Genomic DNA, 11,809 nt, shown 5'->3' with positions numbered 1-11,809 from the left:
CAGCTGGGGCATCGCAAACCCAGCATATGCCTCCGGGTCCCTGCCGGACAGTGTGCTGAAAGAGGCCATTCCCGAGCCCTGGGCTCCTGCAGGGTGCCTCTCTGCTGGGCACCGTCAGTCTCTGCACAGCCTCTGAGAGGCATGAAGGATTTATCCTTCAGTAAATCCTTTGCACCTGGAAGAGGAAGTCAGTAAATCCTGCCCTGCGAACTGGGGGTGGGGGTGCTGTACGGGGCTGAAGCGCCTGTGAGATGCCGGCTTCCCCACACAAGCCGTCGCCACTCCGTGGAAGCTGCTGGAGCTCACGTGGTCTCAGGGAGCTATGGGGTGATGCCAGGGAGCACCAGCCCCCCCTCTTCTTGCCGGCAGCCACCTCCTTCCTGTGCGCCCTGGGTCTGGCCCCACGGCCAGGCCTCGTTCCCTGAGCTGGGAAACGTGTGCCTGGCCAGGAGCAGGCGAGGTGCCAGCTGCCGTCAGGGGTCGGCCGGGACCGCGGGGCGAGTCCTCGGGACAGAGCACTTCTCCCCGAACCCGAATGCCCAGAGCGGTTCCGGGGGAGATGCGGAGCCACGTGCGGCATGACGGCTGCTCTGCTTCCCTTGCAGGCGCGAAGCCCGCCCCTGGGATCTGCTTTGAGAGAGTCAACTCCGCAGGCGACCCCTACGGCAACTGCGGCAAAGACGCCAAGAGCTCCTTCGCCAAGTGCGAGACGAGGTGCGGACTCCGCCCCCAGCACCAGGACCAAGGGCATGGCCTCGGCCCCTGCCAACCCCCTCGGGGCCTGTCTGCTCTGCCCTTCCTTCCAGGGACGCCAAGTGCGGGAAGATCCAGTGCCAAGGGGGTGCCAGCCGGCCGGTCATCGGCACCAACGCCGTCTCCATAGAAACGAACATCCCACTGCAGGAAGGGGGCCGGGTCCTGTGCCGCGGGACCCACGTGTACCTGGGCGACGACATGCCGGACCCGGGGCTGGTGCTGGCCGGCACCAAGTGCGCGGACGGAAAAGTAAGAGCCCAGAGTGCGATGCCGGCGTCGTCCCCGTGAGTCTGGACGGGGCCCTGAGACATGTCATATCCAAGGGCCGGGCACAGGGTGTGTGTCTCCCAAAGCCCCGCCCTCTCGGGCCTTGGTCTGCGGAACCCAGGCCTTTGCACCTGGAAGAGGTCAGTAAATCCTAGGTCCCGGCCGGCCACCGAGAGGCAGCTTAGCTTGTGTTCTGGCCCTTCGCTGTCACCAAGTCACTCTACACCTGGGAGCCGCGAGGGCTCCGGCCCGGACATTGCTCCGGAAGGAAACGCAGCAGCAGATGGCGTTGTTTTTGGAAGTGGCCTTGGTTTCTGGCAGGGAGACCTCGGGGGGCTTGTTCTCACCTGGACACGGAAGGGGAAGGCAGATGTCTTTTCAGAGACCCGTGGGGGAAGGGAGGGGAGGGGAGGAGGAGGGGAAGGGAGGGGAGGGGAGGGGAGGGGAGGGGAGGGGAGGGGAGGGGAGGGGAGGGGTGATTTAGGAGACATTGAGGCAGAAAGAGGGTTCTTTGGAGACCAGGGAGAAAGGTAGACCGAGATATTTCAGGACTGAGAAATAAAGTCCAAAATTTAAATTAAAAAAATAATGAAAGAAATTGGGACATTCCCCTTCTGCCACATTGATTTTTCTCCTGAGACAGACCTTCTCACATAAATGAGAGCAAGTGAATGAAATGTTCTAGGAACGAGGATGAGTCGACCCCTCGTGCTTTTTTAGGACCCATTTTCAAAGTGATTGTGAAACCACTCCCACGGAGGTCACGGAATAGACAGGACTCCGTGGGCAGAAACTCCCCCCATCACCCCTCCCTCCCGCCCCCTGAACCAGAGCGTCCCCCGCGGCCAGCACGACACGGGACCCCTGGCATACACACCGACGTCGCCTTCACCGTGGTTAGCTCACGCACACCCAGGCCACGACGCTAGGATGACACCTGAGCGCTGACTGCGGGGACTGGGTTTACCGATGAGCGTTTCCTCCACGCGCCACGGTAAACGGGCGTGGCCTCCGTTTCTGCCAGCGCGGGCGCTGCCCTGCGCAGCCTGGCCCGTGGGTTCGGAGGAGGGCAGAGCAGCGTGGAGATTCTGCCGGGGGCCTGGTGTGTTCATTGCAACTCAGTTTCCTTTATCAGCCGCAATGGGACAGTCCCTGGGCCAAGGTTACCGCCAGCCTGCGAGCTGCGCGAATCAGGCCTTACGAGCAGCTGGGATCAGACGATCAGACGGTGGGCTTCCCGTAGGAAGGTTCCACGTGGTTAAAAGTGCCCCGGAGTCCGAGTTAGACAGTCCTCCCTTTGACTCCGCTAAATTGTAGCAGCTCATGGGAGCTCGGGGCCTCTGATCCCTTGAGTCTGGAGTATGTTCTGCATCTTTGAAATGAAACGAAAACTCGAAACTCTTTGAACCAGCCCCGTGTCACTCAGCGAAGGCTGCCCTGCGGAGGCCCGGCAAGCAGGAGGGACCGGCCGCCTGGCTCCCCCGCTGGGCATGTCTGGCGTGGTTTCTGTCGTCGGCGATAGCGCTGTCGGTCAGTACGTTGGGAAAGCGCCCATATTCCGCTATCTCCCTTAGAAGATCCCGGACCCTGTATTCGTGTCTCAGCGTCCACACAGGCCCCAGGGGCAGGAACTCGTCCGTTTCTCCCTCTCTCGTGTCTTTTCATGGAGAAGAAATAAACGCGCGATACGTAGGTGTGATGGCAAGCACTGAACAAACCACGAGGGAGTCAGCGTCCTTCCCGGATTGACCGAAAGCACGTAAAATGCCATCACGTGTGAAGGGACGCAGCAGTGTCCCGTGGGCCTGAGTCTGTGTCACAGGAAACACGCACCCATATTCACGGCGAGACCATCTTCCCCAAACGTCCCCTTGCTTTCCAGTTGTAACCCACAGACAGGAAGCGTGTGCTGGCAGGAGGACTGAGACACCTGCTCTGTTTCCTCCTCAGATTTGCCTCAATCGTCGGTGCCAAAACATCAGCGTGTTTGGTGTGCACGAGTGTGCGAGGCAGTGCCACGGCAGAGGGGTGAGTACACGGTGCCCCTTCCCAGCCCGCCATCCACGCTGAGCACCAACTCGTTCATTTGTAAAGGTGTTTGCAATCGGTAACTTTTTATAAAATATATTTTTATTGGTTTCAGAGAAGAAGGGAGAAAGGGAGAGAGAAACATCAGTGATGAGAGAGACTCATCGGTCAGCTGCCTACTGCTCGCCCCACACTGGGGACCGAGCCCACAACCCGGGCCTGTGCCCTGACCGGGAATCGAACCGTGACCTCCTGGTTCGTAGGTCAGTGCCTAACCACTGACCCACACCGGCCGGGCTGCAATCCATAACTTCTTAAAAACATAGCAGTGTCTTCTCAATGCGTTCTTCTAATGACATTCATTTTCTTTGACCTTTTTGTACAAGCGGGATTCTTATTTAACAAAAAAAATCCGATGGAGCCGCCATTCACTTTCAAATGAACATTCTGTGATTTTATTTTTTTTTTTACGAAAAGGACTTTGTCATCGTAAAGTGGTCGTAACCCTAACCATCCTTCCTGAAGAGTTTTCCAACAACATGTCAAACAGAGCCGTTCCTTTAACCACCGCGACTCGGCATGTGTGTCTGAGCTGAGCCTCCTCCGAAAGGGATTCAGACAAAGGGGACAGACAAAGGGTCCCACGCGGTGGGTTTCGGCGGAACAGCCTGTTGTCTTCGTCCAGAGAGTTTTGGGGGAGAAGGGGGCGCTCATTGTTTAAAACGTGGTTTATTTTCCTGAGGGAGTCATCATTTCCAGTGGAACCATGTTCGTCTCGACGTGCAGGGCTCGTTTGTCTTTCTGGAACCTTCTCTGCAGAAATCATGCGCCAAATCCTATTTTTAAAACCTGCAGACACTCGCCAGTGGTTCTAACAAGAGTGATGGGGTTGTGCTGTGACCACAGAGGCGGTCAGGGCCACCCCCCTGGGGGTGCAGCTGTCGGTGGGAAGTGCCCGGGTCGCGGGCTCCATCCCCAACAGGGGACGTGCAGAAGGCAGCCGACCGATGTTACTCTCTCCCCCTCTCCCTTCCTCTCTCTGAAACCCATAAAAACATGTTTTAATAGAAAAAGCAGAGGCCTGGGAGCCTGAGGAGCCGTGGGAGGCAGAGGGGGAGCCCTGACTGCCCCCAGGGTCCTCCGACGGCTGCTGACAGGCGGGGTGTGGCCACGTGCAGCCTCGGGCCCCGCCACCCGTGTGGTGCTGGGCCGTGGGCTTGTCCTCACGCTGACATTCACTGAGTCTGGCTCTGTGGGGGCTGAGGGGGCTCTGACCTCAGGGCCTTTGCTTGGCCACGGCGCCCAGTGAGGGCTCAGAGACCAAACTCTGCCCCAGGGGACAGTGCACCCTAACTCTGCTCCTCCCCCTTCCCCCCCGGCTGCCCCGACAGGTGTGCAACAACAGGAAGAACTGCCACTGCGAGGCCCACTGGGCGCCCCCTTTCTGCGACAAGGTCGGCTTCGGAGGAAGCACAGACAGCGGCCCCATCCGGCAAGCAGGTGGGTGGGGACGGCGCACCCAGGGGAGAGGGGCAAGGGGAGCGGGGGGTGGGGGGGTGTTTCCCAGGAAGACGGGCTCACCAGTCGTCGGTGTGGGTGCAGGTGCAGACCCCCGGGAGCAGGAACCCCAGTAGGGACTCCACCTGGGCCTGACACAGCCCGAGGCCTCTCTCTGTTCCCAAATTCCCTCACCCGGTCTCTCCGGGACCCCTCGCGCTGCTCTGGCCGGGGGCTGAGTTTGCCAGTTTGTAGCCTGCGACGCTTTTCTTAGCTGAGGTCACGCTACAGCGGACGGCCAGGTGGGTCTGCACTTCGGGCCCCATCGAAGGACTCTGTGCAGGCCGGCCCCGGGCTGCGGGCCGAGAGGGGGGCGTTTAACGGCCTCTGAGACTCTACTACAGCGGCTCTCAACCTTGGCTGCACATTAGAATCACCTGGGAATCTTTCTAAAATCCTGATTTCTGGGCCTCATCCTCCGGAAATTTTGTTTCTTTGTTACTAATGTTGTGGCCCCACCCCATAACAAAGAACAGAATTGGGGACAGTCGAGCTGTCCCCTGCATGTGGCTTGAGCAGCCGGTGCCCGGGGACAGGCAGCCCCGGGGTGCGCCCTGTGCAGCGCGGGGCCCCGTAACTGTCAGCTGGCGAAGAGGGGTCGTCTAAGGCTCAGGGAGGGTTTGGGGGATGAAAACGATGCTTCAGGCTCCAGCTGCTCCCTTTGAAATCGGCTTCACGAGGAGACAGCGGAACTGGCCCAGAGCCCGGCGGTGGCCGCTCGCGCCTGCAGAGGAGGATGGTTTGGCTGGGAGACCAGAAGCAAAGGTTCCAGTGACACTAACAAATGAGTCGGACGCCGCCGCTGATCGCTTCCTCAGCCCCAGACAGGTCTGATAGGACGTGTCGGCCGAGACGAAGTCCAGAGGCAGCGAGGGGGCGAGAGAGTGAGGGGATCCCCCCGTGGTAGGAGCCCTGCTCTGGGCTGCAGCCAGTGAGCTCCCGGCCGGAGGCAGGGCGGCAGCCTGGGTAACAAGTCACCTCCACCAGCAGCAGCCAGAAAGGGCGGCCGTGCACCTACTGTGTGCAGCCCCCCTCACACCTACTGTGTGCAGCCCACCTTACACCTACTGTGTGCTGCCCACCTCACACCTACTGTGTGCAGCCCACCTCACACCTACTGTGTGCAGCCCACCTCACACCTACTCTGTGCAGCCCACCTCACACCTACTCTGTGCAGCCCCCCTCACACCTACTGTGTGCAGCCCCCCTCACACCTACTGTGTGCTGCCCACCTCACACCTACTGTGTGCAGCCCCCTCACACCTACTGTGTGCAGCCCACCTCACACCTACTCTGTGCAGCCCCCCTTACACCTACTGTGTGCTGCCCATCTCACACCTACTGTGTGCAGCCCCCCTCACACCTACTCTGTGAAGCCCACCCTCACACCTACTGTGTGAAGCCCACCCCACACCTACTGTGTGAAGCCCACCTCATACCTATTGTGTGCTGCCCATCTCACACCTACTCTGTGCAGCCCACCTCAAACCTACTGTGTGAAGCCCACCTCACTGCTCCCAGGGAGCTCAGTGCAGCTGAAGTGCAGCTAAAGCTGCTCCGACCCCGGCACCGGGGGTCACCCGGCACTAAACAACACGGGTCAGATCACCGGAGAGGGGCGTTTCCATGGAGACCGAAAGCCGCATCCTCCCAGAACAAGGGTTTGCCAGAGCTGGGCCCTCCATCCCTGATGTAACAAAGCACACCCGTGGGCCTCTCCTTCAGCTGTGAGGTCTCGCTTCCCTTTTTGTTTCTTCTCATCTTCTCATGGGACACTATCCAGGCATAAGGAGTCTTATTCTGAAGAAACATGAAAATAAAGCGAAACAGACTCCACCCGGACGGGTGAGAGGAGGCAGGAGCGGGTGGCCCGTGTGTGAGGGGCTGGAGAGGACTCAGTCCGGGACCCCCTGCAGCCCCCGCTTCCCTGCTGCCCTCCTGCCTCGGGCCCGGGGCCAGCGCTGCGGTCAGCAGTGACGCCAGGCAGCCCGAACCTCGCGCGGCCTCTGAGCATCCCTCGGGCTGCCGTCTCCTCCCGTCCCTTCCCTTGCGGCCGCCTGGCTGTCGTGGTCACGGTTCGGTGTGTCCCTGGTTCCCGGCGGCCGCCTCCCGCCCCCTGAGTGAACGGTGTTGTTCCAGGTCACCGAGGCCTCACGGCCGGCGTCCTGGCCAGCATCCTGTGTCTCCTCGCGGCCGGGCTTGCGGTTTATCTCAAAAGGAAGACGCTGGTCCGCCTGCTGTTTACAGACAAGAAGACCCTTGAGAAGCTAAGGTATTGGGGGGCGGGGGGTCAAGGGCGTGCAGGCCGCTGCCCTCGCCGGCCGCGTCCTCTAGCAGAAAGGAGGTGGGCCCCTCCGGGGAGCAGACGGTGGGGTTTTCTCACGTGTCCGCCAGGCCCACTGCCTCCTCCTCGCGCCCTCACACCCTCACGCTATGACAGACAGGCAGGCGGCCGGAGTCTCGCCCAGGGGTCCCCCACCTGGCGTTAGTCTCTGTGAGGCGCGGGGTGTCACAATGTTCTCATCAGGGGTTCGAGTCACACGTGTTCAGGCCGCGCCGCGGAAACGCCCTTTGTCCCGAGCGTCCCCCAGGGCACTGAGCCGCGAGTCTGGCTTGGAGAACTAATTTAACAGGATCGGCAGGGGCTCTGGGGAGAGAAATCAGTATTTCTTGTTGAATCTTGCAAGAGTGCTGGATAATTTTACCTTTGCATGCTCACCCGCGAGGACTTTAAAACATCAATAACTTGTGTGAGTGCCGAGGTGAACAAAGCCGGAAAGCTGAGGCGGCCGCAGGGAGGGCACCTGGTGAGCAGGTGTGCGCTGTGTTGCAGGTGCGTGCGCCCCGCCCGGCCCCCCGGCGGCTGCCAGCCCAGCCAGGCTCCCCTCGCGCCCCTCAGCCAAGGTGTGATGAGGAGGCCAGCGCCGTCCAGCTCAGCCACGGTGAGTGGTGCACAGGGAGGGCGCTGCTCTGAGGCCCTGGGTCCCAGTCCAGGTGAGGGTGAGGCTCTGAGGCCCTGGGTCCCCGGTGCAGGTGAGGATGGGGCTCTGAGGCCCTGGGTCCCCGGTGCAGGTGAGGGTGGGGCTCTGAGGCCCTGGGTCCCCAGTCCAGGTGAGGATGGGGCTCTGAGGCCCTGGGTCCCCGGTGCAATGCTGAGCCAGCACTCAGTTCAGCAAAGGTCCCTGAGGAGGTGGCAGGGGCTGGAGGGGCTTGCTGTGCCCACGGAAGCTCTGCAAGGCCCTGGGGGCCAGGGGACGGGAGCAGCTATGGTGTGTGCACACGGGGACTTGGGCTCGGCGGTGAGGAGGAGGAACCACTGACACACACAGGGTGATGGCCCTCGAGATAGTGAGGCCGAGGGAAAGAAGCCAGGCCAGACAGAGTGTGGCTCGTGGTGCCATTTGTAGGAAAGTCTAGAAAACGCGGACTCACAGTGACAGAAAGCAGGTCCCGGTTACAGGCGGGAGGTGGGGGGAGGTGGGGGGGAGTCTCTTGGGTGATGGATGTGTTCATTATCTCGCTTCTGTGATGGTTGCATGAGTGTGGACATATGTCAATTTTTACCAAATTGCACGTTTTAAATATATGCAATTAATCACGTGTCAGGTGTACCTCGGGAAAGCTGTTTGTAGAAAGAAAGGAAGAGAAGAGGGAGGGAGAGCGGGCAGGGGCCGAGGCACAGACTCGAGCTGCGTCTGTCCGTCTGTCTTCATCCGTCGCTGAGACCGGGCACCACTCAGAGCCCCGCCCTCCAGCGAGGGAGGGGGAGGCCCTGACCTCAGCCCCGGCCTCCGGACACCTCCACGCCACTGCCCAGCACATGTCCTGGGTTCTCGCCGCCTCAGGCACTGAGCTGTGACTTATTTTCACGGCTCCTTCTGTGCCCTCGGGTCTGACCCAGGCCTTCATGCTGGCACTTCGTCCGGTGTCTCGAAGCTGTTTGTTAATCAAACCAGCCTTTTAAAATCCACCCGAAGGGGACCCTCTTTCCAGACTAGCGGGGGGGGGGGGGGGGGGAAAAAACAATAATCCCAAAACCCCTCTCAGGACCTCCTTGGTTTCTGTCCCTTACCCCCCCCACCTCCCCCGGGGCAATGGGAGACCCCCAGGCCCTGCTTTTTCCTTAAAGAATCGCAAACTTTTTTTTTTACCCTTATCCAAAGGGAATTTTTCCATGGTTTTTTTTAAGAAAAGGGAAGGGAAGGGAGGGAGGGAGGCAGGCAGGGAGGGAGGGAAAGAGGGAGGGAGGGAGGGAGGAAGAAGAGGTGGAGAAAGAAAAATCAATTGGAAAAAAACCCATTGTTTGGTTGCCTCCCATTCCCCCCCCTGATTGGGGGGCGGGGACGACCTTGCAACCAGGTTGGGCCTTTTTCCGGGGAAAAAACCCCGAAACCCTGGGGGGGGGGGCCCGAAGGCCCCCCGGCAGGGGGGGGGAACCCCACCCACCCTCTTGAGACCCCTTGACCCGTGTATCATGGCTGCTGCTCTGACCCCGCAGGACAACCCCAAGAGGCCGCCGCAGTGTCAGAACGTTGCCATCAGCAGGCCCCTGCAGGCCCTGGACCGCCCCCGACCCCCGTCCCCGCAGCGAGTGCTCCCGACCCTCCACCAGGCGCCCCGCACGCCCAGCGTCCCCGCCAGACCCCTGCCGGCCACCCCTGCGCTAAGGCAGGCCCAGGTACGCCCTCCGCTGCTACCTTGACGGGTGCCCGGGCTCTGAGGCTTGGTCGCGTCTGAACTTGGACAAGTTGCTTTGCTTTTCGTGCCTCTCCGAGCTCCTTGAGTGGTTAAGTGTGATGGTCACGCAGCAGGGGTGGGGAACGTCCGGCCCGCGGGCCGTGTAAGCCCCACGAAATCATGTGGTCTGGCCCTGCCAAGGCCTGCGGGGTGAGTTAATGAAACGTTTGACCAAATACAGCAGGTGGTTTTTTCGTTGATCATGTTGTGTGGCCCGTGGATGGGATAAATGTCCCCGTGGCCCTGGGCAGGAAGCAGGCTCCCCCCCGTCAGCCCTGAGCCCAGCCCCGGGGACAGCAGTGGAGCGACACTCTCTAGTGATGTTAGGAGACGTTTATCGCCAGGGGAGGGAGGTGCCCATGCAGTGCTGGTCGTAACCGTGACGCTCTGAGAAGGGCAGGGCCCGTTCATCACGAGGCCTGGACATGAGACAGAGGCGGGCGCTTGGAGAACAATTGTGGGCATACTGTGTCACTATTGTTCATTTTCAAAATTGTTTACAAAAATCTCACCACCGACTGAGCTTCCCCCCACCAGACGCAGCACCGTAGGCGACGCTTGGCGTGCATCACCTCATTCCCGCGCTGGTTTTGGAAGGAACGGTTTCTGTTTGCTCTGACCGGGAACGTGACATCGTCCGCCATAGGAAACCCGGGTGGGCGGGGGGTGCAGAAACTAGCCGATGAAAAGCACAAAGAGATCATCCCTGGCAACTTCTGGGGCTCTCCTTGCTGTAGTCTAGTAACTTTGTGTCTGTCTGCCATTACGCGTGCATTTTTAACATGGTTTTGGCTATTTTGTGTGTACATTGCTTTAGCTACTACTTCTTAGCCTTAGAGTCAGTCACATTTACCAAGGCATTAAACATTCTTTGAAGAGGCGTTATCCCAATGATAGCACGACATGGAGATACAGTGTATGCTTTTAAATACTTGACAATTAGTGGGCAGGTCTGGATGCTCTAATTTTGCTGTTATAAGTAGCTCTGCTATGACGGTCTAGACCAGTGGTCGGCAAACTGCGGCTCGGCAAACCGCGGCTCGCAAGCCACATGCGGCTCTTTGGCCCCTTCAGTGTGGCTCTTCCACAAAATACCATGTGTGGGCGCGCAGGTACAGTGCGATTGAAACTTCGTGGCCCATGCGCAGAAGTCGGTATTTTGTGGAAGAGCCACACTGAAGGGGCCAAAGAGCCACATGTGGCTCGCGAGCCGCGGTTTGCCGACCACGGGTCTAGACAGATACGTTTTGGCCCACCTGATGCCCTCAGGAGAGCTTCCTATAAGTGAAAATATTGGGTTGAAACATGGCATAAACATTCTAAGCTTCTTAACATAGAAATTAAATATTTTTCAGGACTTTCGTATTCATTTATATCCCATTTTTATAGCCCATCGGTCTCAATGTGTCTCACCATAACTTTGCTAGTGCCATTAACATTTCAAAGTTTTGTTTTGCCAAAATGATTCACAAAACAAAATATTTCTCTCTTTTTTTTTGGTCTGCTGGTTTTATCAGTTGCTGAAGGGACGCTGGTTTCCGACGATAAATGTGTCCCCTTTTAGTCCATGTGGTTTTTCTTCATGAATTTTTGAACTCGGTAGTTTGTGATACACACTGTTAGGTGTTGTCTCTTCTTGATGAACGGGCCCTTTTATCATTATGTGATGTCCCTCTTTAGCTCCGGTACGATATTTTGTACCAAAAGCACCCCTGGTTGAAAACTGCTGCTCTACATAATTTATCACCGTCTACTAGTACCAATATTTTATCCCTTCAAGTGGAATGTGAAAACTTTACCTTTTAGGTTCTGCCTTTGTGATATAGACGTCTTAAACGCTACCGTTTGACAACCATTCCGCTGTCATTTTTGTTCTAAAAGCTGCTTTATTTCATGTTATCATATCTACATCCGCTTCCTTTGGATGAGTGTTTGCAAGGTCTGGCTTTTTTTCATCTTTTTACTCTGAAAGCACGCGCTGGGCCGCCGCTCAGACAGGCTTCTCTGCTCAGAGAAAATTACATCTGGAGGAGCCGCCTGGGAAGTTGCCGATCGAAATGCAATTATCTGCTGTCAAACTGGGATTGGGGGAGGGGCGTGCACTCAGCACTCGCCCGTGCGCTGGCACCGCTGCCTGCCCAGGGCTGTCGGGCTGGGCTGCACGCGGAGCTGGGGGCGCCCTCATTGTCCGGCGCCCGGGTTCCCTGGAGAATGCGAGGAAGTGGCGTTTCCTCCGCAGGCTTATCGGCGAGCAGGACCGGACTCACTGGCTGCGGGGAGTCCCGGTCCGATTAGCTCCTTCAGTAGAACAATAAGGAAGCAAGAAAAAGCAGCCGATGGCGATCCCAGGTTGATCTTTGCTGAAGCGAGTGGTTTCCTGGAAGGGCCGATAGACCGTGAGAACCTGCCAGCCTACTTCTGGCCCAGCTTGTCTGTGCTGCAGAAGTTTCAGGAAGCCAGCAAT

General features: G+C 58.6%; 1 protein-coding gene across 1 annotated transcript; it reads left to right on the top strand.

The window, feature by feature from the left end:
- Positions 1-535: 535 nt before the first annotated feature.
- ADAM12 (ADAM metallopeptidase domain 12) lies at positions 536-9,325 on the top strand. The gene is made up of 7 exons (XM_023748339.1): positions 536-714; positions 807-1,005; positions 2,974-3,051; positions 4,443-4,551; positions 6,748-6,880; positions 7,442-7,550; positions 9,107-9,325. The coding sequence occupies exons 1-7, from the start codon at positions 536-538 to the stop codon at positions 9,308-9,310; spliced, it is 1,011 nt and encodes a 336-aa protein (XP_023604107.1). The 3' UTR covers positions 9,311-9,325.
- Positions 9,326-11,809: the final 2,484 nt, after the last annotated feature.

Source organism: Myotis lucifugus, unplaced genomic scaffold, assembly GCF_000147115.1.
Source record: "Myotis lucifugus unplaced genomic scaffold, Myoluc2.0 scaffold_1288, whole genome shotgun sequence".
Lineage (NCBI taxonomy): Eukaryota > Metazoa > Chordata > Mammalia > Chiroptera > Vespertilionidae > Myotis > Myotis lucifugus.
The sequence above is the reverse complement of the archived record's forward strand: the minus strand, read 5'-3'. Positions and strand labels throughout refer to the sequence as shown.

Excerpts from the sequence above, each read along its gene's own strand:
- ADAM12 (XM_023748339.1), top strand. The coding sequence starts at position 536 with ATGCCCAGAGCGGTTCCGGGGGAGATGCGGAGCCACGTGCGGCATGAC. Across the intron at positions 715-806 it reads TTCGCCAAGTGCGAGACGAG|GGACGCCAAGTGCGGGAAGA; the intron begins GTGCGGACTCCG and ends CCTTCCTTCCAG. Across the intron at positions 1,006-2,973 it reads CCAAGTGCGCGGACGGAAAA|ATTTGCCTCAATCGTCGGTG; the intron begins GTAAGAGCCCAG and ends TTTCCTCCTCAG.